This window comes from Lynx canadensis, chromosome A3 (genome assembly GCF_007474595.2).
Source record: "Lynx canadensis isolate LIC74 chromosome A3, mLynCan4.pri.v2, whole genome shotgun sequence".
NCBI lineage: Eukaryota > Metazoa > Chordata > Mammalia > Carnivora > Felidae > Lynx > Lynx canadensis.
The window spans coordinates 48858131-48885660 of record NC_044305.1 but is presented as its reverse complement, the minus strand read 5'-3'; the positions used below and the strand labels follow the sequence as shown (position 1 = coordinate 48885660).

General features: G+C 39.8%; 1 protein-coding gene across 1 annotated transcript in view; it reads right to left on the bottom strand.

Moving 5' to 3' along the window:
• Positions 1-9152, bottom strand: part of SYNDIG1 (synapse differentiation inducing 1) — a 106684-nt gene extending 97532 nt beyond the window's left edge. The window contains exon 1 of the mRNA XM_032592745.1: positions 8598-9152. Coding sequence (XP_032448636.1) covers positions 8598-9077 — 480 coding nt within the window. The 5' untranslated portion in view covers positions 9078-9152. The remainder of the gene's footprint in view (positions 1-8597) is intronic.
• Between the last annotated feature and the right edge of the window lie 18378 nt (positions 9153-27530).

Sequence of the window (27530 nt, the reverse complement as noted above, 5' to 3'; positions counted from 1 at the left end):
TATTGAAAGGGGCTTAATTGATTGGGAGTAGAAAATCCATTCCTAGCTATGAATGGGAAAAGTCTGAAGCTCTCCCAACCAGTGGCTATAGTCCTGGTTGGGTCAAGTGGCAGATGGGAGAATAACCCAGGAATTTAAAAGGGAGCTCCTGGAAATGAGAGAACCACAGAGGGACTTGGTAAGCTCTCCTCACATCCCCGGCTGACATGGTGGCTAACACAAGAAAAGATAAAAAGAAAACAACAATAACAAAAACAAGAAACACATAGAAAACAAAAATCAAAATGGCAGACATAAAGCCAATCATATAAAAATTACATTTAATACAAACGGACTAAATATTCCAATCAAATGAAAGACTGTAAGACAACAAAAAAAAAAAAAGAAAAGAAAAGAAATGAGATTAACTACATGCTTTCTATAAGAGACATACTTTAAATTCTAAGATAAAAATAAATTCTAAGTAAAAAGATAGAAAAAGATGTATCATGGAAAACGTAATAATAAAAACATGGGAGTGGCATATTAATGTCACACAAAATAGACCTAAAGACAAGAAATATTATTAGACATAAAAAGGAACATTTTATGATGATAAAATGGTCAATACTTTAGCATGATATAACAGTAATCATCATCATCATCAACATCATCATTATCATCAATGTGCATGTACCTACCAATGGAGCCCCAAAATACATAAAGCAAAAACTGACAAAATTAATGGATAAACAGCAAAAACAAAAGACATGAATAGCATCATCAGTCAACTTGACCTAACAAACATTTATAGGATACTTCACATAATGACAAAATATACATTCTTTCACAAGTGTGCATAGCACATTTCCCAGAGCACATTATATGCTATGCCTCATATCAATTCTCAATAAATTTAAGAGAGAAATTATACACACTACATTTTTCAACCACATTAAATTAATTGAGGAGTAAATAATTTAAAAAATTGGGACATCTCTGAATATTTGAAAAATTAAATACTTTTATTTATTTATTTTTTATTTTTTTTAACGTTTATTTATTTTTGAGACAGAGAGAGACAGAGCATGAACGGGGGAGGGGCAGAGAGAGAGGGAGACACAGAATCGGAAGCAGGCTCCAGGCTTTGAGCCATCAGCCCAGAGCCCCATGCGGGGGCTCGAACTCACAGACTGCGAGATCATGACCTGAGCTGAAGTTGGACGCTTAACCGACTGAGCCACCCAGGCGCCCCAGAAAAATTAAATACTTTTATAAATAACCCACTTTAAGAAAGCACAGTGGAGTATTACTTGGCAATCAAAAAGAATGAAATCTTGCCATTTGCAACTGTGTGGATGGAACTGGAGGGGATTATGTTAAGTGAAATTAGTCAGAGAAAGACAAAAATCATATGATTTCACTCATATGAGGACTTTAAGGGACAAAACAGATGAACATAAAGGAAGGGAAACAAAAATAATATAAAAACAGGGAGGGGGACAAAATAGAAGAGACTCATAAATATGGAGAACAAACTGAGGGTTATGGGAGGGGTTGTGGGGGGGGTGTGCAAAATGGCTAAGGGGCACTAAGGAATCTACTCCTGAAATCATTGTTGTACTATATGCTAACTAATTGGGATATAAATTTAAAAAAAATAAAAAATAAAACAAGTTAAAAAAAAAGAAAGCACAATCGATATTAGAAAATATTTTGAACTCAATTAAAAATGAACACAATCTATCAAAAATTTGTAGTTAAAACAGTATTTGAGAGAAAGTATAAATTTAAACATATATATCATAAAGGGGAAAAAATCTCAAATGGAAACTAAGCTCCCATGTAAAGAAACTAAAGAAGAGCAAATTTAACCCAAAGGAAACAGACAGAAGGGTATCATAAACACCTAAATGAAAATCGGTGAAATGGAAAAGCAAAAAACAAGAGAACAATCAGTGGAACCAGAAGTCAGCTACTTGAAATGATCAACAAAATTTATAAACCTTTGGCTAGACTGACCAAGGAAGAAACATAAAGCCTTTAATTACCAAAAGTATACATAAAAGAGGCGACACCACCAACCATACAGAAAGTAGAAAGATTTAAGTGGAATATTATGAACAACTCTATGCCAGCAAATTACAAAATTTGGATAAAATGGACAAATTCCTAGAATGACACAAATTACTAAAACTGCATCAAGAAGAAAGGAAAATCTGAAGATTTTCTTTAAAATAATAGATTTAAAACAATAAAGAAATCATCTTATTTCTTATTGATTTGATACTGATTTCAGATCAGTAATAAAAATTCTTCCCACAAAGAATAGCCAAGGCCCAGATGTCTTTACTGATGACTTTGAACAAATATTTAACAAACAACCCCCCCCAATACTATGCAGATTCTTTCAGAAAACAGGAGGGAACACTTCTTTACTCATTCTATAAGGCCAGTATTACCCTGATACCAAAACCAGGAAGAAATATCACAAGAAAGGAACTACAGACCAATATCCCTCATGGACACAAACATAAAAATTCTTAACAAATTATTAGTGAGTCAAATCTAGCAATCTTTAAAGAGGAGTATATACCATGACCAAGGGGGATTAATCCCCCAAAGTAAGGACACTTTTATATCTGAAAATCAGTTCATGTAATGGATCACATTAATAGAATAAAGGACAAAAGAAAAATTTACACATGATCATCTAAATAGAGAAAATGCATTTGATGAAATGCAACACCTATTTTCTTATTAAAAAAAAAAACAACTGTTCAACAAAGTTGTGATGGGAGGGAATTTCCTACTCCTGCTTAAGAACATGAACAACATTATCTTTCATCAGGAAAGTCTGAGTGCTTTCCCAGGATTAGGAGCAAGGCAAGGATGCCTCCTGCTTGCCATCTCCCTTCAACATCATATTTGAGGTTCTAGCCAGTGGCAATGGAGAAAACAAAGAAAATCAAACCTCAAATCGCCCACCCCAAACCTCTCTAGGGGAGACTAAAAATATTTTCTATATTATCAATTATTTTCTGAATTATTTATTTCCTCTGGGTCAATTTCTCTATTGTTTTTCTGTTTCATTCACTCTTTTGAGTTTTCTTCAAGTGTTTGTTGAGTCCTCCCTCTTTACTCATGTTTATGAATGGAGCACCTCAGTGCTAAACTGAAGTTGTGAAATCCTGAATCTCCTGACAGGCTTCAAGTGTGTAATGGGAGGGCAGACTCCTGATCTTGGGGAGGCCCAGCTGCAGCTCAGGGCAGCGAGGGAGTGGTCTGTGACTGCCCCAGCTCTGCCTCTTCATACTTTACCTGTGGATTCTGAAACCGCAGTTCACTGTAACACAAACTTTTCCCCCCTCCTAATGTTGGAGGAACAGCATCACCATTAGGAGGCAGGAGTCTGAAGTCAGCATGTCTCAGATCCAAGAGCTGCCGGTACATCCAACTGTGTGACTTTGGACACCACCCAAACTTCAGTGTCATTTGCACAGGATGAGGCAGGATTAACACTTGTGGCCCAGTGTTGCTGTGGGGTTACATGGCAGAGGGTGCATGAAGAGCCTGACATAGATGCTCCACCAGTAGGTGCCTGCCGTCTCCTTCCTTCCTGCTGCAAAGAAAAGGCTCACCCACCTTGGTCACTCTTTCTAAGTGATGACATTCCATGTGCTCTAGGATCCTGAAGGAGTTGCATTATCACAAATAAATGGGTCATAGTTGGCCTTTCAGCATTTGATAAGCATCTCTAACAGCAAGGGGGCTCTTAGGACTCTCTAGCCCTGAACTTCACCTACTTCATTTCATAGCTTTAAACCCAAATTTTATATTTCATACAACTGCTTTATCACTGGTGCCTGAAGTCTCTGAGTGTCTGTGTATGAAAAGGAGAAGTGTTTTCCTGCTATTGATGTTCCTAAAAGATGTAGTTTCACTGCAGTCTGGGCACTAGATGAAGTAGTGGTCAAACTCCAGGGAGGAGGCCCTGGAGCTGTAGAGCACCAGTCCCAGCATCATGCACCCAGAGTGCCCTGAGGGTGCCCACAGGGAGGCTTGTCTGGTTACACTGAGTGCAATGACACCGAAAGATGAGCAGCCACCTCTGCATTCCTGCAACCCCTCAGAGGCCCCCTGAGATCTCCCTGTCTGATTTGGAGCCCTGACAATTCACCATGACTAGCAACTCCCTCTTGGGTAGAGCAGAGCAAATCTCAATTTCTGAGGCCCTTACATAAAGATTCTTGAAATTAGCTACAGAACCTATTCGCATAAGTATGACATCAAAGGCTAACTGAAAACTTCATATGTTCTTGTAGAAATTTGTGTCAGGTGAGCAAACCCCTCTGGATCAGGGACTCTCCATTATAAATGTCAGGGGCAAACCTCTCCAGGTAGAGTGAGAAGGGAGCAGGTAAGAGGAAGGTTTCCTTGTACACAGAAACTTCAAGGACAAGAACCCCTTATCTTTACCAGGGCAATGGCTTTCTGAAAAGTACAATTTTCAGGAAATGGCATCAATTTGCTATAGACCAAGTGAAGCTATAGAATTCCCTGAGAAGTTAAATTGTCATTTTTTGTTGTTGTTTTATCTGAAGTAGTACTGCCTTCTGGGATGAGCTCCAAATCAATGACTATTGTATTTTCCGTTTAAGTGACAATATAACCATGACTGTTGTCACTCTGTTCAATTAGATGATCTTAAAAATATATATATGTCAAAAAGGCAAACTTTTTTTCTCTATGATAGACTATAGGCTGCAATAATTGGCAACCAATTTGTTGACACTTTCTTATATTGCCACCCTAAAACGTCCTTCCCACACTGACTTTGGGCTTAGCTGTGTGTCTTTCTTTGGCCAATAAGACAGCAACATGCCTAACACAAGCAAAGACTTGGAAAGCCCTTGCACATTGAGACTCACCCTCTCTTGCTGCTCTTGGAATCTCTACCATGACTGCTATGTGATGGAGTGACCTGCTGGATGAGAGTCATGTGGTCCAGCCACTTCTGTCATCCCAGCTAATGGCCAGCCAGCATTCTCAAGTACAGCTGGGTAGCTGAGCAGCAGCTACCCACAGACCAGTGAGGAGACACAGGTAAGACTAGCAGAGCAAGAACCATCCAGCTGAGACTCATCCCAGTTGCTGACCCTGAGAATCATGACCTAAATAAATAGTTGTTTTAAGCCACTAAGTTTTTGGGGATTTGTAATGCAGCAAATGCTAACTGATACAGGCCCCTTTATTATTTCATGGAATAGAAAAACAATCAACCTTAGAACAGTTGCTCCATGCATGCTGACACTTTTTTTAAATCTTTATTTATTTTTGAGAGAGAGAGCGTGCAAGTGGGGGAGGAACAGAGAGATAGGGAGACACAGAATCCGAAGCAGGCTCCAGGCTCTGAGCTGTTGGCACAGAGCCAGAGGAGGGGGCTCTAACCCATGAACTGCAAGATCATGACCTGAGCTGAAGTTGGACACTTCACCGACTGAGCCACTCAGGTGCCCTTGCATGCTGACACTTCTAACCACTCACTTGTTTGTTTGTTTGTTTGTTTGTTTGTTTTCATGAATAAAGAGTGCAATGGCTGCACCATAAGAATGTTGCTGAGAGAATATCTTATTTTTACAGAATTCCTAATGGACCAAATCTGCCACTTTGAATGACCCTCTAGAATATTCTATGGCTATGCTAGACAGCAATGAAGGAGTGCCAACTGCCATAACTGTGCCTTGATACCTTCCCCTCAGAGCCTGTGGGAAGATCCATCTCTTGGTTTGGATTTGTTCCCTGGATATCAAACAGAAAGTCTTGTAAGAGACAGCCCAGCTTTTAAAGTACTTGTTCCACTGATGTCTTTGGGTGGACCCTTTCTGGCAAAGGTACAAATGCCAACATGCTCTGCCTTACCCCTACAGTCAAAGGTGACTACAAAAATATTAGTACACAGTAGGCACTATAATCATGACTGAAGATTCCAGCTGCTGCATCATTAAAATAATTGTTTCTGATGGGCTGCCTCTACTGTTGCCAGGACAGGGAAACAAACTGGGCGGCAGAGCTCACCTCCCCAGAAGCCTGCACTATCTGTCAAAGTCTTAGACTAACCAGATAAAAAATCCTGTTGCCCCAGCCACCCATATCCTAACATTTAATTTAAAATATTGACTCTAAGTAGGTTGTGGTCCTTTGCAAAGTTCTAAAACCACATCTACTGGCTGAGGTCACTTTGTGAAAATTATTGCAAAAAAATGGATTCAGTAATTGATTGACAAAAATGTGGATTAAGACATACTATGAAAAGAACACTTGCATTTAAATAATGGTTGTATTTATTTGCAAGCTCAATCTGAAGCCAATGCAAGTCTTAAAGGAAAAGGAGTAAGATTCCCTTCAGTGTAGTTTGTTGTGAAGCCACAGAATGGAAGTGGACTAAAGACCAAGAAGATGTATAATTCACTTGTTCATCTTCACTGATACTGATGTAATGTAGTTATTCAAGGATATGGACTTTTAAGTGCATGGATACAAGGAAAGGGAGGGAGGAATGAAGCCTACACAAGTAACAGAGTAATGATAGAGATATTCAAGAATCCCAAAATTGTAAATTCTAATGGATATTATATATTGGAGCTTATTTTCCAAATATTCTTAACAAAGCTGAAAATCCTCTGCTAGCCAGCTTGGCCACTTGGAGGCTTAAAGACATCTCTGCACAGGATAGGCCTGCCCCCTTCCTTTGCACCATCTCCAAACAATGGCACACTTCACTTTTTAAGTATTTCTTCAGTTCTACTGCTATCCTGATTCTCTCCCTCACTGTGTCATATGACAATTCCCAAAAGCTCTGTGCATCCAGTTTGGTCCTAGCCCCATGTCCCTCCCCTCACCCCTCCATCTCTCCATTCTGTCCCACTGTCCCACTCTGCAGCCATAGCAGCTTCCAAAAACTTGAATCTGACCCCAGCTCTCCTGCCTGAAACTCCTCAGTGGTTTCCATGGCCACAGCATCCTTCAAGGTATCTAGCAGCATGGCCTATGGGGTGGTAGCTGAGGAGGGCTGAAGCTGTAGATGGGTGGGCCAGAGCTAGTCTCGGGTCACACCCCTCCCTAGGGCTCTCTCTTGATGTTATTACATGTCCTTCCTTCTTGTAAGCATATGGGTTTGTGACCTCACCTAAAATCCAGCCTCCCTTGGAAGGCTGGTACAGTCCTCAGTTACAGGACTTTCCTTTTGGTCCTGTGTCCCGACTTCACCATGATCCATAGGTCTTACAAGTATAATCAGTTACTATCTCCTGCTGACCTAGGTTGGATGCTTCTGTGCTTTATCTGCTCATGATGTCCTCTTTGACCAGAATTCTCTTGCTAACTCCCCACAAGCCCTCTTGCTTAGAGTCTGGTTCTTTACCTCATGATGCAGTGCAGGGAGTGCTTCCTCTGTAATGACTGCTGACCCGCCACATTATGCTTGGAGTCCCATCACCCTTACTTTGGATGCTCTCAGAGCAGACTGGGTACTCTACCATCATAACTCCTGTGTTATGTGGCAACTGCACTTTTGTATATCTGCTTCCTGAACTTCAAGCAGTTCAAGTGTCATCTATATGTTTGCATTCAACAAAACTGTCAGGTCTTGGAAAAGAGTGGACAATTGACAGTGGCTTGTGAATGCAAGCCAAAGTACTTCTTGCAGCTTTCTCAAAACTTTAGAATGGCCAGAGATGATATCCTTCTCCTCCCCTTAACAGGTGCCACCAGAGGGTGTGAAGGTTCGCTCTGATGGCCTCTCGCACAACTTGACTTCTCTGTACTCCCTGACAGTTGGTTTTCATGGGCTCTATTCACAAGGATTGCTACATGACATTTCTCATTTCTGAATTTCCCTTCCGATTAAAACCGTCTCTCTCCAGCTGCTTCTGGTTCTCAGTGCACTTCCAGGCCTGATGCTTCTGGTCTGCTTGGCTGCTGTGCTGTGTTACAATATGTCCAAAATGAATGTTTCAGAGCATGTAATCCAAATGCCCTTACCTGCCCTCCAATCTCCTGAAGAAATGACTCTTGAAACAACTCAACTCATCTTCCCTTTAGGCTAACACTCCTACTATTTCTTCCAGCAGGCTTTAGCTATACCAAGCCTCCCTTAGAAGAAACTCTAGAATGCCAAATTAAGGAAACTACATGTGGCAGCAAAAACACTTCTCAAATTGTCCCTACACATGCCTTTTCAGCCTAATGTGGCTTTAGGACCATAAACCTCCCTCTCACCTTGATCACTGTTGCCAATAACCCCTCTCTCATGAGTGTGGGGTGAGCAGGAATACCCAGTTGATTTCCAGTGCTGGCAATCTTTAAATCCACCAGTAGCTCCAGTCTTATGGCCATTACCTTGTGTTGTCTCTGCCGGCATCCCTGCTGAAGCCCCCACTGGGTGTTGGTCACCTAGACTTTCTCTACTCCATTTTCAATGTATATTTAAGGATGATTCAGTTTCTCTGCATTTTCACACACAAGTTTCATTCCCTAACTTTTGCTAGGCGCTCATGGGTCCCCACCCAATCCCCATTCCCCATTCCCAAAGGCTTATGATAAACACATCCTCTGACCTCCAGCTCCTGGAATTCCTCCTCCTCCTCCACGTCGTAGGACAGTGTGTGGATTTTGATGTCGTCAGGCGAGAGGTCAATGAACTTCCCATCAGGGTACTCCAGGCTCTCTTTGGTGGGCGACCGGTCCTCAATGAAGGTGGTCTCACAACAGTCGGCAGCCACGCCATCCCCCCAGGAGCGCAGCACACCCTCTGAGTAGAGGATGATGTTGGGACGGAAATGGGACTCCACAGACTGCGGAAGGGTGTTGGGATCCAGCAGCTGCTGTACTGGCTCACTCCTGCTGCTGTCCAGGGTGGCTGGCGCTGCACTGCCCACCACCCGGCAGCTCTGGTACTGTGGTGCTGGGTAAACAGACACCAGGCCATCTCTGCTCTCAGCCATGAAGTTTCTGGTGTTAATTAAGCCATTCCTCTTGCCAGCATCACTGATTTTACTGTGCACCAGCACACTCTTCTGTTCAATTATGCCATCCATGGTGCTCTCCCTCCTCAACTGGGTGTAAGGCTGGCAGGCTGCACTCCAGGGTCACACTTGCCTCATGGGACCCATTTCTCCTGAAGGCAGAGGAAACAGAGATGAGACAAGAAAATCACACCTGACAAAAAGCTAATTACCCGGACCGTCGCTGTTTCAGCGTGTACTAGTCAGCCAATATGCACAGAAACTGGGGGAGTCAGATGATATTCTAGTCCTACTTATTCTACCAATTTTATTTTTTTTTTCAACTTTTTTTTTTTTTTTTTTTTTTTTTTTTTTTTGGACAGAGAGAGACAGAGCATGAACGGGGGAGGGGCAGAGAGAGAGGGAGACACAGAATCGGAAACAGGCTCCAGGCTCCGGGCCATCAGCCCAGAGCCTGATGCGGGGCTCGAACTCACGGACCGCGAGATCGTGACCTGGCTGAAGTCGGACGCTTAACCGACTGCGCCACCCAGGCGCCCCTAGTCTACCAATTTTAAAAAGGCTCTATCTGAGCAGCCAATCAGAGAAAGCCAGATATTGATTACTCACATCTCTATAAAGACTTTGCTTCCAAATAAAGGAGACTTTGCAGGAATTGGAACCACTGTAGCTCTAGAGAAACCTGTGATTGCCGGCAGACATCTTGAAATCCTTGGGTAAATCCAATCACATTAGCATTGGGCCAGGCCAGAAGGAAAATAAGGCTGTAAATCTGTAATGGGGATTGACTCTTCCCAGGTCCATGGCTATTTATTCGAGCAGAAAACACATGCTCAAGGAAGAAAGGGTTTAAAATAATGTCCCACACAGATTTAGAAGATAAATGACAGGAAAACCCACTTTATTAGTACCATGTATGGACAAAATTCCCCAACTGAGGAAACACTCACATGTATATTCAAGTACATTCTAATGTATGTATGAGAAATGCCTACTGGTCTTCCAACACGGGCCCAGGAATTGAACTAGAAATTCCCCTGCCTTAATAGCCCTCAACTTAGAGAAACATCTACATATTTGGGATACAATTAAGAATGCTTCTAAATTGTTTCTAGCTAGATCATGTTCCTTTCTAGGGTTTTGAATATTTAAAAAAAAAAAAAAAAAGGGAGGGGAAGGAGGAGGAGGAAAAGAAAGAAAGATACCAAAGATTAAGGTTTTGGAGATAATGAATATCCTTGAACAGCAAAGGAAGCCATCAACAAACAAAAAGGCAACCTATGGAATGGATGATGATATTTACAAATGATATATCTGATAAGAAGTTAATATACAAAGAACTTATACAACTCACACCAAAGAATAAAACAAAACAAAAGACAATCTGATTCAAAAATGGGCAGAGGACCTAAATAGACATTTTTCCAAAGAAGACATACAGATGGCCAAGAGACATATGAAAAGATACTGGACATAACTTATCATCAGGAAGATGTAAATCAAAGCCATGATGACATATAACCTCACACCAGTCAGAATAACTAGTATAAAAAAGACTAGAAATAAAGTGTTGGTGAAGATGTGGAGAAAAAGGAACACTTGTGCACTGGAGGTGGGAATGTAAACTGCTGCAGCCACTGTGGAAAACAGTATGTAGGTTCCTCAAAGAGTTAAAAATAAAAATACCATATGATCCAGTAATTCCACTACTGGGTATTTACCCCACAAAAATGAAAATGCTAATTTGAAATGGTATAACAACCCCTATGTTTATTGAAGCATTAATTACAATAGCCAAGATATGGAGATGATCCAAGTGTCCATTTATAGATGAATAGATGAATAGATAAGAAGATGTGGTGAATATATGTGTATATATACATATATTATATGTATATAATGGAATATTATTCAGCCATAAAAAAGAATGAGATCTTGCCATTTATGACAACATGGATGGACCTAGAAGGTATTATGCTAAGTGAAATAAGTCAGGTAAAGACAAATACTATATGATTTTACTTATATGTGGGATCTAAAAAACACAACAAGAGAACAGACACACTCAAAAACCCAACAGACTCCTAAATACAGAGAAAAAACTGGTGGTTGCCAAGGGGAAGAAGGATGGGGAGGTGGGCAAAACAAGGGGATTAGGAGGTACAAACTTCCAGTTATAAAATAAATAAGTCACAAGGATGAAAAGTACAGCATAGAGAATATAGTCAATATTGTAGTAACATGGTGACAGATGGTGATTACACTTATCATGGTGAGCACTGAAAAATGTATAGATTTGTTGAATCACTATGTTATATACCTGAAACTATGTGGTATGTCAACTACAGTTAAATAAAAAATTAAACAAACATTTTAAAAATTTAAATAGAATAATTTAGAAGTATTTGAGTAATTTTCCTAGAAGTAAAAAAAAAATAATAATGATTTAAGAACACTTGCACCTTTTCTCAAGATTTTATGAATGCTTAAGGTTTTTCCTAACAAAAAGAATAAATTTCCTCAGGCATTTCCTGTTTGCAAGTTAATAGCTATTATGTATGAAAACACTTTGAGTGTTGGGACTTTGAGAACTCTGGCTTTCTATGAGATTTCAGAATTTTCTCATGTTATAACTGCTTTATTTGGTGGTAGCTACAAGAATTCAAAATTTTAGACCAACCGAGAAATAGGGAGGATACCTTTGTGACTAAGTAGAAAATAACATTTTAGTAGAGTTGACAAATGACTAGTGAAACTACAGCATAAGCACAGAGAGATGGTGGGTATTATTTATGTGACACTGTGTCAGATTTAAGACAGGTCAAAAAACTCACTGCCACTTCTGCTGATTTAGCTCTGGTGTTTAGCATCTTAAGACTGAAACCATGAAACTATTTGGACAAGATCTTTTGAGTACCTGCAACATGTGAGGCACAATATATGTCTAAGCATCATCTTTGGGACTGTTCTTCTTCCAAAGCAGCATAATATGCTCATTGAGGTACTTGTGGTCCAAACCCTCAGCTTCTCTAATCTTCTCCTTCTACAGAGAAGTCACTGGGTTGATCTCAGAATTGGGCCCCTTGTATGGTTTGTGAAGGCCAGATGTACCACCAAGCTTAGGATAACCTTCTTGAAGTATAGTTCACTTCTCAGACTGAGCTCCTTCTTCTCAAATATGTATTAAGTATCTTACAAAAGACATGTGGTTGCATGTGTTCAAACCCCATCTCTTCAATGGAGTCACAGGCTCTTGCCCAGACGAAGGATCTCCCCTTTTCTGGTGTGTTCTCAGACACTGTGCTACAATTTCTGTTATGGGTGCTGTTACATCCTCTTCTGCAAACATCAAAACTGCTAATGTCAACATCTTCCTCCAGCCCTTGCCCCTGCAGGAGGCAGTTCACCTTGAGCTGCACAAGCCCCAAATGTGAATCTGATATTACAGCATCTTGAGGCATGCACAGCTTAGGTCTCTGAGGTGCTGTCCACAGTTTGACACCTATAATGCTTAGCTGAGAACTGGAAACATGAGCACCACCTGGAAGTTTGTTAGAAGGTGGAATCTTCAGTACACCTTGAACTACTGAATCATAATATGCATTTTAACACCATTCCAAGTGATTATTTTGCACATAAAACAGAGGGGTGCTGTTCTATCACGTATAGTGCAAGTTTTGGCTAGTTGCACAGTTGGCTTGACTATACAATGGATTATATACTATCTTTTAAAAGAGTATTCAAATTAATATATCAAATATTCTTAAGGGCTTTGTTTTCTTTTTTTATATTTTATTTTATTTTATTTTATTTTATTTTATTTTGTGTGTATGGAGCTAGAGCTTAGAGGTCTACTTTATTTCAACACTTGGAATTCAAAGTGTCCCTAACCCACAATGAACCAGCTTTTCATGGGAATCTTACATTTATGGTGAGTGCAAATGGCAGCTAGTTTGGCTTATCTTCCACACTCCTGTGTTTCTATTGAAAACTACTGTTGATCCTTGACAACGTGGGATTGAATTGAATGGGTTCATTTATGGGCAGATTGTTTTTTCTTTTTTCTTTTTCATAGTTTCTTTTTTTTATTAACTTGTTTTATTTTTTATTTTTTTAAATTTACATCCAAATTGGTTAGCATTTAGTGCAACAATGATTTCAGGAGTACATTCCTTAGTGCCCCTTACCCATTTAGCCCACCCTCCCTCCCAACACCCTTCCCATTACCTTCAGTTTGCTCTCCACATTTATTAGTCTCTTCTGTTTTGCTCCCCCCCGTTTTTATATTATTTTTGTTTCCCTTCCCTTATGTTCATCTGTTTTGACTCTTAAAGTCCTCATATGAGTGAAGCCATATGATTTTTGTCTTTCTCTGACTGACTAATTTCACTTAGCATAATCCCCTCTTGTTCCATCCACGCAGTTGCAAATGGCAAGATTTCATTCTTTTTGATTGCCAAGTAATACTCCATTGTATATATATACCACATCTTCTTTATCCATTCATCCATCGATGGACATTTGGGCACTTTCCATACTTTGGCTATTGTTGATAGTGCTGCTATAAATATGGGGGTGCATGGGTCCCTTCGAAACAGCACACCTGTATCCCTTGGATAAATGCCTAGTAATGCAATTGCTGGGTCGTAGGATAGTTCTATTTTTAGTTTTTTGAGGAACCTCCATACTGTTTTCCAGAGTGGCTACACCAGCTTGCATTCCCACCAACAATGCAAAAGAGATCCTCTTTCTCTGCATCCTCACCAACATCTGTTGTTGCCTTAGTTGTTAATGTTACTCATTCTGACAGGGGTAAGGTGGTATCTCATTGTGGTTTTGATTTGTAGTTCCCTGATGACGAGTGATGTTGAACATTTTTTCATGTGTCAGTTGGCCATCTGGATGTCTTCTTTGGAGAAGTGTCTATTCATGTCTTTTGCCCATTTCTTCACTGGATTATTTGGTTTTGGGTGTTGAGTTTTATAAGTTCTTTATAGATTTTGGATACTAACCCTTTATCTGATAAGTCATTTGCAAATATCTTCTCCCATTCTGTCGGTTGCCTTTTACTTTTGTTGATTATTTCCTTCGTTGTGCAGAAGCTTTTTATTTTGATGAGGTCCCAGTAGTTCATTTTTGCTTTTGTTTCCCTTGCCACTGGAGACGTGTTGAGTAAGAAGTTGCTGCGGCCAAGATCAAAGAGATTTTTGCCTGCTTTCTCCTCAAGGATTTTGATGGTTTCCTGTCTTCCATTGATGTCTTTCATCCATTTTGAGTTTATTTTTGTGTATGGTGTAAGAAAGTGGTCCAGGTTCATTCTTCTGCATGTCGCTGTCCACTTTTCCCAGCACCATTTGCTGAAGAGACTGTCTTTATTCCATTGGATATTCTTTCCTGCTTTATCAAAGATTAGTTGGCCATATGTTTGTGGGTCTATTTCTGGGTTCTCTAGTCTGTCCATTGATTTGAGTGTCTGTTCTTGTGCCAGTACCAATACTGTCTTAGTGATTAAAGCTTTGTAGTATAGCTTGATGTCTGGAATTGTGATGCCTCCTGCTTTGGTTTTCTTTTTCAAGATCGTTTTGGCTATTCGAGGTCTTTTCTGATTCGATACAAATTTTAGGATTATTTGTTCTAGCTCTGTGAAGAATGCTGGAGTTATTTTGATAGGGATTGCATTCAATATGTAGATTGCCTTGGAAAGTATCTACATTTTAACAATATTTGTTCTTCCTATCCAGGAGCATGGAATCTTTTTTCCATTTTTTTTTGTCTTCTTCAATTTCTTTCATAAGCTTTCTATAGTTTTCAGCATACAGATTTTTCACCTCTTTGGTTAGATTTATTCCTAGGTATTTTATGGTTTTTGGTGCAACTGTAAATGGGATCAATTCCTTGAATTCTCTTTCTGTCACTTCATCGTTGGTGTATAGGAATGCTACCGATTTCTGTGCGTTAATTTTATTTATGGCAACTTTGCTGAATTAATGAATCAATTCTAGCAGTTTGTTTTGGTGGAATCTTTTGGGTTTTCCACATAGAGTATCATGTCATCTGCGAAGAGTGAAAGTTTGACCTCCTCCTGGCTGATTTGGATGCCTTTTGTTTCTTTGTGTTGTCTGATTGCAGAGGCTAAGACTTCCAATACTACGTTGAATAACAGTGGCGATAGTGGACACCCCTGTCTTATTCCTGACCTTAGGGGGAAAGCTCTCAGTTTTTCCCCATTGAGGATGATATTAGCATTGGGGCATTCATATATGACTTTTATGATCTCAATGTATGCTCCTTCCATCCCTACTTTCTTGAGGGTTTTTATCAAGAAAGGATGCTATATTTTGTCAAATGCTTTCTCTGCATCTATTGAGAGGATCATATGGTTCTTGTACTTTCTTTTATTGATGTGAGGAATCACGTTAATTGTTTTGTGGATATTGAACCAGTCCTCCATCCCAGGTATAAATCCCACTTGGCTGTGGTGAATAATTTTTTTAATGTATTGTTAGATCTGGTTGGCTAATACCTTGTTGAGGATTTTTGCATCTATGTTCATCAAGGAAATTGGTATATAGTTCTCCTTTGTAGTGGGTCTTTGTCTGGTTTTGGAATCAAGATAATGCTGGCTACATAGAAAGAGTTTGGAAGTTTTCCTTCCATTTCTATTTTTTGGAACAGTTTCAAGAGAATAGGTGTTAACTCTTCCTTGAATGCTTGGTAGAATTCCCCTGGAAAACCATCTGGCCCTGGACTCTTGTTTTTTGGCAGATTTTTGATTACTAATTCGATTTCCTTACTGGGTATGGGTCTGTTCAAATTTTCTATTTCTTCCTGTTTCCGTTTTGGTAGTGTATATGTTTCTAGGAATTTTTCCATTTCTTCCAGTTTGCCCATTTTATTGGCATATAATTGCTCATAATATTCTCTTATTATTGTTTTTATTTCAGCTGTGTTCGTTGTGATCTCTCCTCTTTCATTCTTGATTTTATTTATTTGGGTCCTTTCCTTTTTCTTTTTGATCAAACTGGCTAGTGGTTTATCAATTTTGTCAATTCTTTCAAAGAACAAGCTTCTGGTTTCATTAATCTGTTCCACTGTTTTTGTTGTTGTTATTTTGATAGCATTAATTTATGTTCTAATTTTATTATTTCCTGTCTTCTGCTGGTTTCGGGTTTTATTTGTTGTTCTTTTTCCAGCTCCTTAAGGCGTAAGGTTAGGTTGTGTATCTGAGATCTTTCCTTCTTTTTTTTTTTTTTTTTTTTTTTTTTAATTTTTCAACGTTTATTTACTTTTGGGACAGAGAGAGACAGAGCATGAACGGGGGAGGGGCAGAGAGAGAGGGAGACACAGAGTCGGAAACAGGCTCCAGGCTCTGAGCCATCAGCCCAGAGCCCGACGCGGGGCTCGAACTCACGGAGCGCGAGATCGTGACCTGGCTGAAGTCGGACGCTTAACCGACTGCACCACCCAGGCGCCCCAGATCTTTCCTTCTTTAGGCAGGCCTGGATTGCTATATACTGTCCTCTTATGACCACCTTTGCTGCATCCTAGAGGTTTTGGGTTGTGGTGTTATCATTTTCATTGGCTTTTTAATTCCCTCTTTTTATACTTTTTAATTCCCTCTTTAACTTCTTGCTTAGTCCATTCATTCTTTAGTATGATGTTCTTCAATCTCCAAGTATTTGTTACCTTTCCAAATGTTTTCTTGTGGTTGATTTTGAGTTTCATAGCGTTGTGGTCTGAAAATATGCACGGTATGATCTTGATCTTTTTGTACTTACTTAGGGCTTATTTGTGTCCCAGTATATGTTTTATTCTGGAGAATGTTCCATGTGCACTGGAGAAGAATGTATATTCTGCTGCTTTAGGATGAAATGTTCTGAATATATCTGTTAAGTCCATCTGGTCCAGTGTGTCATTCAAAGCCATTGTTTCCTTGTTGATTTTTTGATTAGATGCTCTGTCCATCACTGTTAGTGCGGTGTTGAAGTCTCCTACTATTATGGTATTACTATCAATGAGTTTCTTTATGTTTGTGATTAACTGATTTATATATTTGGGTGTTCCCACATTTGGTGCATAAATGTTTACAATTGTTAGGTCTTCTTGGTGGATAGATCCCTTGATTATGATATAATGCCCTTCTGAGTCTCTTGATCCAGTCTTTATTTTGAAGTCTAGATTGTCTGATATAAGTATGGATACTCTGGCTTTCTTTTGTTGGCCATTAGCATGATAGATGGTTCTCCATGCCCTTATTTTTAATCTGAAGGTGTCTTTAGGTCTAAAGTGGGTCTCTTGTAAATAGCATATAGATGGATCTTGTTTTCTTATCCATTCTGTTACCCTATGTCTTTTGATTGGATCATTGAGTCCATTGACCTTTAGAGTGAGTACTGAAAAATATGAATTTATTGCCATTATGATCCTTTCTAATCTTTGTTGCTATATATATATATATATATATATATATATATATATATATTTCTCCCATTTTTCTCCCAAGAGTCCCCCTTAAAATTTTTTGCCGGGCTGGTTTAGTGGTCACAAATTCCTTTAATTTTTGTTTTTCTGGGAAACTTTTTATATCTCCTTCTCCTTCTATTTTGAATGACAGCCTTGCTGGATAAAGAATTCTTGGCTGCATATTTTCCTGGTTAAGCACACTGAATATATCCTGCCACTCCTTTCTGGCCTGCCAAGTTTCTGTGGATAGGTCTGCTGCAAACCTGATCTGTCTCCCCTTGTAGGTAAGGGACTTTATTTCCCCCGTGCTGCTTTCATGATTCTCTCATCTGAGTATTTTGTTAATTTGACTATGATATGCCTTGTTGATGTTTTTTTTTTTTTTTTTTAATCTAATGGGGGTTCCCTGTGATTCCTGGATTTTGATGTCTGTGCCTTTCCCCAGGTTAGGAAAGTTTTCCCTATGATTTGCTCACATAACCCTTCTAACCTTATTTCTCTCTCTTCCTCTTCAGGGATCCCTATGATTCTGATGTTGTTCCTTTTTTTTTTTTTTTTTTTTTTTTCTTTAAATTTATTTTTGGGACAGAGAGAGACAGAGCATGAACGGGGGAGGGGCAGAGAGAGAGGGAGACACAGAATCGGAAACAGGCTCCAGGCTCTGAGCCATCAGCCCAGAGCCCGACGCGGGGCTCGAACTCACGGACCGCGAGATCGTGACCTGGCTGAAGTCGGACGCTTAACCGACTGCGCCACCCAGGCGCCCCTGTTGTTCCTTTTTAATGAGTCACTGATTTCTCTAATTCTTAAATAGTGAACTTATGCCTTAATCCCCCTCTTTTTTTCTGCTTCATTATTCTCTATAAGTTTGTTCTCTATATCACTGATTCTCTGTTTTGCCTCATCCATCCTTGCCGCCACTGCATCCATCCGTGATTGCAGCTCAGTTATAGCATTTTTAATTTCATTCTATTTTTTACTTCTTTTATCTCTGTTGAAAGGGATTCTAGTCTATTTTTGACTCCAGCTAGTATTCTTATTATCATGATTCTAAATTCTGGCTCAGACATCTTGCTTGTATCTGTGTTGGTTAAATCCCTGGTTGTCATTTCTTCGTGCTCTTTCTTTTGGGGTGAATTCCCTTGTTTTGTCATTTTGAAGGGAGAAAAGGAATTTTTGAGGTAAAAAAATTAAAGTTAATAAATTAAAATTAAAAATTTGAAAAAGCACACACACACACACAAATCTAATAAATGCTAGATCCTAGGTGTGTTTTCGTCTGGGTGTTGAAAGTCGTTTGACAGATTAGAGAAAAAAAAGGGGGAGAAAAAAAAGGAAATCGTTTGAAAATTTGAAAAAATGAATACACTGAAGTAGACTACAATGACATGATGTGGGTAAAATAGAATTTGAAAAATCTTACACAAAGGTAAAGAATATAGTAGGAAAAAAATTAAAGAAAAATATTTGTAATAATAATGATTTTTTTCTCTTTCTGTATTCAACAAAAAGAAACAAAAAAGAGAAAAAAAAGAGAAAAAAAAAAGAAATCATTTGCAAATTTGAAAAAGTGAATACACTGTAGTAGACTAAAATAAAATGATGGAAGTAAAATAGAATTTGAAAAAAATTTATATAAAAGCAAAAAATATAGTAAAAAAATTAAAGAGCAACATTTTTAACAGAAATTTAAAGTAAAACTAAAGTTTTTCACTTTCTCTATTCAAGAAAAAGAAAAGAAACAAAAAAGAGAAAAAAGAAAAAGAAAAAAGAAAACAAGGAAATCGTTTGAAAATTTGAAAAGGTGAATACACTGAAGTAAACTAAAATAGAATGATGGAAGTAAGATAGAATTTGAAAAAAAATTACACAAAAGTAAAAAGTAGATTAAAAAAATAAAGAAAAACATTTTTAATAAAAATTGAAAATAAAAATGAATTTTTTCTCTTTCTGCTGGACTCTGTGGTTCAGGTTGTGCAGATTGTTGTGTTAATCCTCCAATAAGTTTTCTAGGTGTGTAAGATGGTTTAGTGTTGGTCTGGCTGTATTTCATGGATGTGAGACACACAAAAAACTTCCATGCTGTTCCACCATCTTGACTTCTCCTCAACATTTTATTTTTAAGTAATCTCTATACCCAACATGGGGCTTGAGTTTACAACCTTGAGATCAAGAGTCACATGCTCTACCCACTGAGCCAGCCAGGTGCCCCAAGAAGTTTTGTTTTTTTCCCTGAAGTAGATTTTTTCAACTTTGGGCATCATAAGTTATTATTAAATTTGAATAAAAGAGGCCAAAATTAGTGGAATTTTACTTTTGTTACTGCAGCATCCGTCAATATTGTATTTCACATAATAATTCCTAATAGCTTATTTCCTCTGTTACTTCTACCACCTCCTATCTGATAACAGCTTTCCCCTAGCCAGAGTTTAGCACCTCAGAAATAAAACAGAAAGAAAATGCTGCTACATTTAAGGATAGAAAATGCTATCCTTACAACACATACATATATATGCACATATATATGTATATATATATATACACACATATATGTATACACACACACACACACACACATATATATATATATATATATACTATAATTGGTTATATTGTATAACAAATAATATTTTGCTTATTTTGTATTTTTTTCTCAGTTCATGATATTCAGAACCAGTGGTTGCCTCTCACTTGATCCTTTGCTTAAACAGACTTTGCTATGTCTCAGATGCTGCCTCCTATTGATAAAACTCTTTTTGGACTGCATTAATGGCCAAGCTCCCAATTTTGTTCTCTGGGTGAAGTCTTGGAAGTTGTTTCTGTGAGTCTAGCAGAGAAAGCTACTAGAAGGGCATCATGTCAGTCATGCTACACCTGCTGCTTTTACAGCTGCTGGCAGGTGAAAGGGGGAGGGGCCCCCATGTCTCTGCCTATAATCCCCAGTTATTCATTCTTCCCTGGTTCTTACCCTCTGTACCACTGCTCAAAGAATCCTCCTACCCACAAGTTTAATGAATATCAGGCAGATAAGAAAACAACAATTGGGAAGAGGAAAAGACAAACAGAAAGTAGTTATGCAACATCCATACAAACTTCGTATCATATAGAAACAGGTTTTCCTTACTTTGAGTAAGTCATGATATAAAAAACACTATACTAAGAACCAGGAAAAAAGGGATTAGCTCCAGCTTTGCTACTAAATGTTTACATAACCTTGGGCAAGTTGCTTATGAGAGTGGAATTATTAATTAAGCAGTTAAGCAAGAGAAACTTTAAGGTAGGTGCTTTTCAGCTCCATGATTTGTACCTCTTGGCCCATGAGTCTTGGGTTTCATGGGATTAGATACAGCTTTTTCAAAAGGTGGTGAAAAATCTCACATTGATCATAATATGCTAGGTTTAATTTCAATAAAATATATATTTATCAATGGTTTATTATTGTAAGACACTATGTTAGGTGCTTGCTGGAAATAAAAAGATGCATTTCTAATATTAAATGTCAAATCAATGAGAAGGAAAGCAATTACATAAGTCACTGTAATAGCAGTTGGACAATAAACATACCAGAAAGTCATGGTCATGTGAAACCAGAATCTGATATTTCAAAATGAGCTAAAGGCAATTGAGAAAAGATATAAATTATGAGAGAACAACATATACCAGAACTGGCGAACAAATCAGAAGCAATGTAATTTGTGAACAGAAAGAGATGTGAACAGAACTTGGAAAAATTAGAAATAAAGTAATTTCAGAAATCAAGGCTAAAGCAGAAGGGAGACATGAGTGAATAAGCACAGTGGGTCACACCTTAAAGGAAAGAGAATATGGAAAATAAAAAAATGTGTTAAATTTAAAAAGCATGAATACTTTAGTTTATATAAAATTCAAGAGCAGACAGTTTTGTATTACAGAAGAAAAGGCAAGGTTGTCTGGCTCAGGGTGGGAAGAGCTCTGCATGGACAGGGCATGGGGGACATCCCCAGGTGATGCACACACACTGCGTCTTGGGGGAGCAGAGGTTACACAGACATATGCATTTTCCAGAGCTGATCAAACTGTAACACAAAAGACCTGCATTGCACTGTGTGCATTTGAAGTGCTGAAAACATTTTGAAAGAAAGTAACAAATATAGAATAAGGAAAGCACCATATGTATATAAAGGGAGACCGTAGAGTAGAAAATAATGGATAAAAGCAAATACTATAAAACTATGATTTAAGAAAATTTTCCTGTAATTAATGTTGAAAGTACCTGGGAAAACTGACCCAGAATGACCAACTCCAATAGAAATTATAGTAAGTCTACTAAACTTTAAAGGAAAACAAATATAAAAACACCTTTGGTTATCCAGAAATTAAAAAAACAGAACAGCCTGAGCCACTAAAAAAGATAAGAAAACCAGATTATCATTAGACTTGTTGACAAAAATGCTTAATAACAGAAGCCAGTGGAGTGAAGTACTGGATACTCAATGTACTAAAACGTGCATCAAGGATTTTATATCTAGCCAAACTGACCTCCAGGTTTAAAGGCTGTAGGTAAGCTAACAAAGAACCACAGAAATGTTCACACAAGATCTTCCTGTGGAATCTAAATGAATATAAGCTACAATCAAAATGACCAGCAGATGTTACATAAGGGCTAGTAGCTATTGATGGCTGTGAGCAGGACAAAAATAAGGACAATGGGACATTACATGCTTTCTGTTGGAAATGCATGCCATCACCCATTATAAAGGAAAATTCCAACTTTTAATGTTTGTGAGCCCTGCTCCTGGTCTCCTGGGGAAGCTATAATTTAACATTTACCAAGGGCAAAATGACTTGGCAAAACCTCAAAGCATGTGCTCTATTTCTGCCTCCAGAACACATTGTACATCTGCTTTGTTACAAAAAAAGTAAAATAAATAAATAACCAAAAGGAGTATTCCAAGCATAAATATAAAACACACACACACACACACACACACACACATATCCTCCCTAGTTCCCATAAGATTAGAGTTCTACAGCCTTACACATACTAAACACATAAGATAAAGTCTATACTTTTCTGGAATGTCCTTTGTCATGATGATTTGTAACTCTTTATGTAAAAACATGTATAACCCTGCACCAACCATTCTTTCCCCAGATCACTCTCTTCTTTATGAAGATTGTATATCCCTGGCAGCTGTCCTCACTTGGACTCAAATAAAACTCTTTTCCTTTCTCTTTAAAATGTTTTAAAAGTTTTGTTCATTTTGGGTCAACACCCACAAAAGTCTTCTTGCCAAAACAAAGCAAAATGAAACAAAACATAGCCTTATTTTCATCAAATCTCTGTACCTAACTACCAATTATAGGAAATTCAGAGGTTAGGGGAACATGCCAAATGACATCATAGCTGTATGCAATCAGTAAAATCCAGAATGTGGACAATCTACAGGAAGAATGACCAGAAAATTTAAGAATTAAGAAACAGAGAGAGAGAGAGCAAGAGAGCACACACATGCAATGAATAAAGAAAGATTCTATGTACTAAAGAGACTCAGAAGATATAGCAACTAGTTGAATATATTAATCTTATTTGGATCTAATCAAACAAATGAACTGACATGTTTTTATATGTACATATGTATGTACATGTGTATGTATACACATATGTATACACAGAAACATTCATACACATATTTATATACAACATCTCTACATTTATGCATATATTCACAAACATGTTGAGACTTTGGAGAAATGAGAGCATTAGCTAGGTAGTGGATGACACTAAGGAGTTCTTGTAATTTTTTTCAGGTATTTTTAATTTTTGAAGGTATATGATGAGGATTAAAAAGAGCTACCTAAAAAAAAGAGCTACCAACTTCTAGAGATTCATACTGAAATATTTACAGATTTAATAAAGGATGTGATGGCTGGGATTTGTTTAAAAACCATCTGTTTTGGGAGGAGGAGTGGGTGGAGTACACAGAAAACAAGTTGGCCATGGGTTGATAATCAGTGAAGTTGGTTGGTGTGAACATGGGGTCCGTTGTCTACCTCTCTCCACTTTCATCTGGGTTTGAAATTTTCTATAAGAAAAAGTTTTGTTTTGTTTTGTTTTCTTTAAATCAACAGGTGAAGATATAAGAAAGATGTTCTAGGTAGAGTGAAGTGCATGAGACCAGGCAAAGTGGCAGGGACATGTACGGGTGGTGTTGGGGCAATTCTGGCAGAGTAGGGCCAGGAGATAAGTTAAAGGGGCAGAGGCTTTATTACAAGGATGCTAATGTACAGAAAAACTTTACTTTGACAATCAATGGGCATTGTGGAAGAAAGGCCCTTGAGTGGAATATGACAATTTCAGAGGCAGGTGGGTCTGCGGACAGCATGGGGTGTGGGTGGAGGAGAAAACACTGCCAACACTGGGGGCCTGGCTCTGATGCACAGAGCACTGTGTGCACGTTCAGCCAGCCTCAGTGCAGTGGGGAGGGACCAATGCCCTGCAGGAACCTTTAGGGTGACATGAGCCATGAGAGCACTATGATTCCTGAGTTTTGTGTATTCCATCTCTGACAAACCGATCATAAAGAGGCCACATGAGTAGTGACATCAGTGGCCAGAGCATTCTCAACCAGCAGTTCCTGTGCTGCTGTCACAGCAGATGATGGAGGCCTTCCCGAGGAGCACAGGTACTTAGAGACCCTGCTAGAAAGCATGTGCTCCTCACAGTGAGTACTTCCTATTTAACTGTGGGGGTCTGTGTGGGGGTCTCTGTGGGGGTGTCTGGAAGGTAGGGGTGACAAACACAGGTGACCTGTGTCCCTCTCACTTACTCATCATAAGTACAACCATTCTTCCAGCTGTGGGTAGTTTTTCACTTTTCAGAAGACTGTGTTTAGGTAGGATTGTGGATGACAGATGGGGTTTCTAACACTGAGATGGCCTGAGACTGACTCCCAGAAGCAGGGGGAGAGCTCTGGGCTAGGGACACAGTGCTCAGAGCACAGCCCCCATGACCCAGGAACACTGAGATGGGGCCCCCAGGGCCCTGAGAGACAGGGCAGCTGGAAACCTCACTTGCTCAGGGGTCTCTGAGGATCACAAGCTGAGTACTAAGTGCAGCTCATTCACTGGTTTGGAGGCAGAGTGGGGCTCAGCCAGGAGGAGATGAAGGCAACAACAGCTGGCCTCAACATCTATTGCTCCTCAGGTCCAAGAGACAGGATTTACCCAAAACCATTTCTGAATAATTCATGGAAAAAGAGCTGTGAACAGCCTCCCAGACAGAGAATCCACCCAGGAAGAGAAACAGCTAAAGCAGGTAATAATGAGGAAGGTGGGGGCACAAAAGTTGGGAACAGGGCTCAGGATAGAGTTCTTGGTCCTCCCACTGTTTGTGTGTGTGTGTGTGTGTGTGTGTGTGTGTGTGTGTGTGAGTTGGTGTTTGATTCTTGGTGCTTCTGTTGACAACAAACTAAATTTCAAAATCACTCTTCATACAGGTCATCCCTTCAGAAGCCATTCTTAACTTTTACTATACCCCTCTGTCCCCTGCAATCACCAGTTCTGTTATACCTGACACATCCCTCAGATTCAGGCCACCCAGAGAGCCCTCTTCAGCTGGTGGTCAGACCAAAGGTCTCCACATCATTGCCCCTGGCCCCCAGACCTGGCAGGGTGCACCGCCGTCCAGCTTGGGGGCAGCCGCTGGCCCCTGACACCTGCTGCCTCTGCCCATGCTGAATTGTTTCCACGTTGCCATTTCTAATTTTTCAAAAGACACGGTAAATAGAAATGTTTATGAAAAATCTCCCAAAATTATTCACATTGTTGCATTTTTGTAGAAAAACTATGAATGGTGCTCTCTGAGTGGACAGATACTGTTGCTCACCAAGTCCCTCCCCAGGGTCATTGGTGTGAGGGCCAGGATTACACTGGGGCTCGTGATTATATCTCTCTGGAGAGGGTCATGTAGGCCCACTGTCCACACTGCAGACTTCAGGTTGGACTACAAGGCCTGATGCCCCATGTCTCATTTTCCTGAAGACAAATTTATGCTCTGAGCTGGTGTCTGCATGTGCTGAGCCCACTGCATCTATCTCATTCTCCTGTCCCTCCTCTCTTGTCCCTGGCTTTCTGCTCACTCCAGAAGCAGTCTTTGCTACACATTACCTACCCCACGGAGCAATGTCTAGGTCAGACGTCTGTGACAACACCTGCCATGCTCCCTCTGGGATTCACGTGGGACAGGGCTTTGCCTCAACTGGTTTGCAAGTTCCTCCAGGTCAGGAACCAGTTCTACCATCCTTGCAACTCAGAAGATGCGTCCTGGATCATCCATTGAGTCCACGAGGGCTTGATGAATAGCTAATGATGTTTTGCTACTATAGGCTACAAATGAACCCTCAAATACATGTGACAAGAACTGCACTGATGAAAACAAAACATTCTTTTTTTATCAATTAAGGGAAATTACCTGTTTAGCCATTAGCCTAGAGAGGTGTGTCATTTAAAAGCTCACCTATGTTAGATTCAGTTATTGAATGCTATGGCTTTTTTTTGATTCACAAATAATCTTTTTACTTAGGAAGAAGCTATTCCAGCCAGAAATTCTATATCATATAGGGAGAGAGCATATTTCCATATATGTGGTGATGAGGGTTGGACTTTCATCAAGCAATTTCCCAGTACTTCCTTTGGCACAAATAGCAAGCATTTTGTTCTCATCTAGAAAGTTTGTGCACATGAGCCAGTGGTAAATCAGCAAACTACTATGATCCTGCTCCCAAACAGGTAATTATTCCCATCCCATAATTATTTTAATTAAAGAGAATGATGTCTACAGATAATAGCAGCTCTTTTTCCGCATGAGTCTGGATCCTGAAGGCTTTTTAACCCGGACCAGCAAATGTCCCCCCCCAAGTGACAGTGATCTCTCAGTGCAACTGAAATTCACCCTGGGGTTGGAGAATCAGGCTCCAGGGAGACAAAAGCCAGATCTCCAGAGCAGAGGTAGCCTCAGCCCCTAATGCAACATCACCTGAAAAGTTTCAAAATAATTTGAACTTCCTCCCCCAAAACCAGAAAGGAAGGAAAACGGCATGTATCCAGCACTAGCACATGGTAAGCACGTACCAGGGACTTCCATGCATCCACCTGACAGACATTTTGTGGGCACAGGAGAAAAACTGTCTTTGAATAAGCACTAAAGTATACCCAGTACTCTAGACAAGGAGAAGCCTTCCTTTTGTGAATACACAAGAAACTGGGTGCAATAACCTGGCCAGGGGATTGGGAAAGAGCCTCCTGTGGAGGTGTCATTAAAGATAAGACCTAAAGGGTGAGGAGGATTTCAGGGTCAAGATGGGAGGAAAGTGTTTCTAGCTGTCAAATGCTTTAGGGCTCTGAGGCGGGGAACAAGCAGCACAAAGGGCAGTGTAGCTGGATGGAGCAGAGGTCTGGGAGAGACAAGAGGGTGGGAATGGTGGCAGGAGCACTGGAGCCTATCCTAACAACCTCAAGCATCCAGTGAGGAGCAGCAGGATGGAAAGGAGGAGCCTTCATATGTGTATCTGAGAGGGCTGGAGGCAGGAATCCTGACTGAGGTGCTGGTGGCTAGACTTCAAGAAGGCCCATGAATGGAGAGATGTGTGCAGTCCAGGAGGCAAGTAGGAGGCAGATTCAATAGGCCTGGGTGCTCTCTTGAATATGTATAATGAGGCAGAGGAGTGGAGAATGTGCAGATGAAGCACCCCTCCTTCTGACCTAGGCCCCTGGTGGACGAGATGTCACCAAAGTAGGAAACAATGGGTAAGGGATGGATTTGGAAAAGTTGAGGGATGATGATGATGAGTTCACATATACCAGGTGAGCTAAATCCATGGGTGCCCCTGCTCCTACCCCTGCCCTGAGTCCCACCATTCCAGGAACTGACCATGCTATCTTGGCTGTCACAGGCCAGGTCAGAGGGGTTAAGGCCCCTGGTGCAGCTTCCATTAATGAGAGATGGGAAGTTGATGGATGAATGCCCTGCCTCTTTGTCCCTTAGTGGGACAGTCTGAGGCAGGTGTTCTGCATACTCTATTA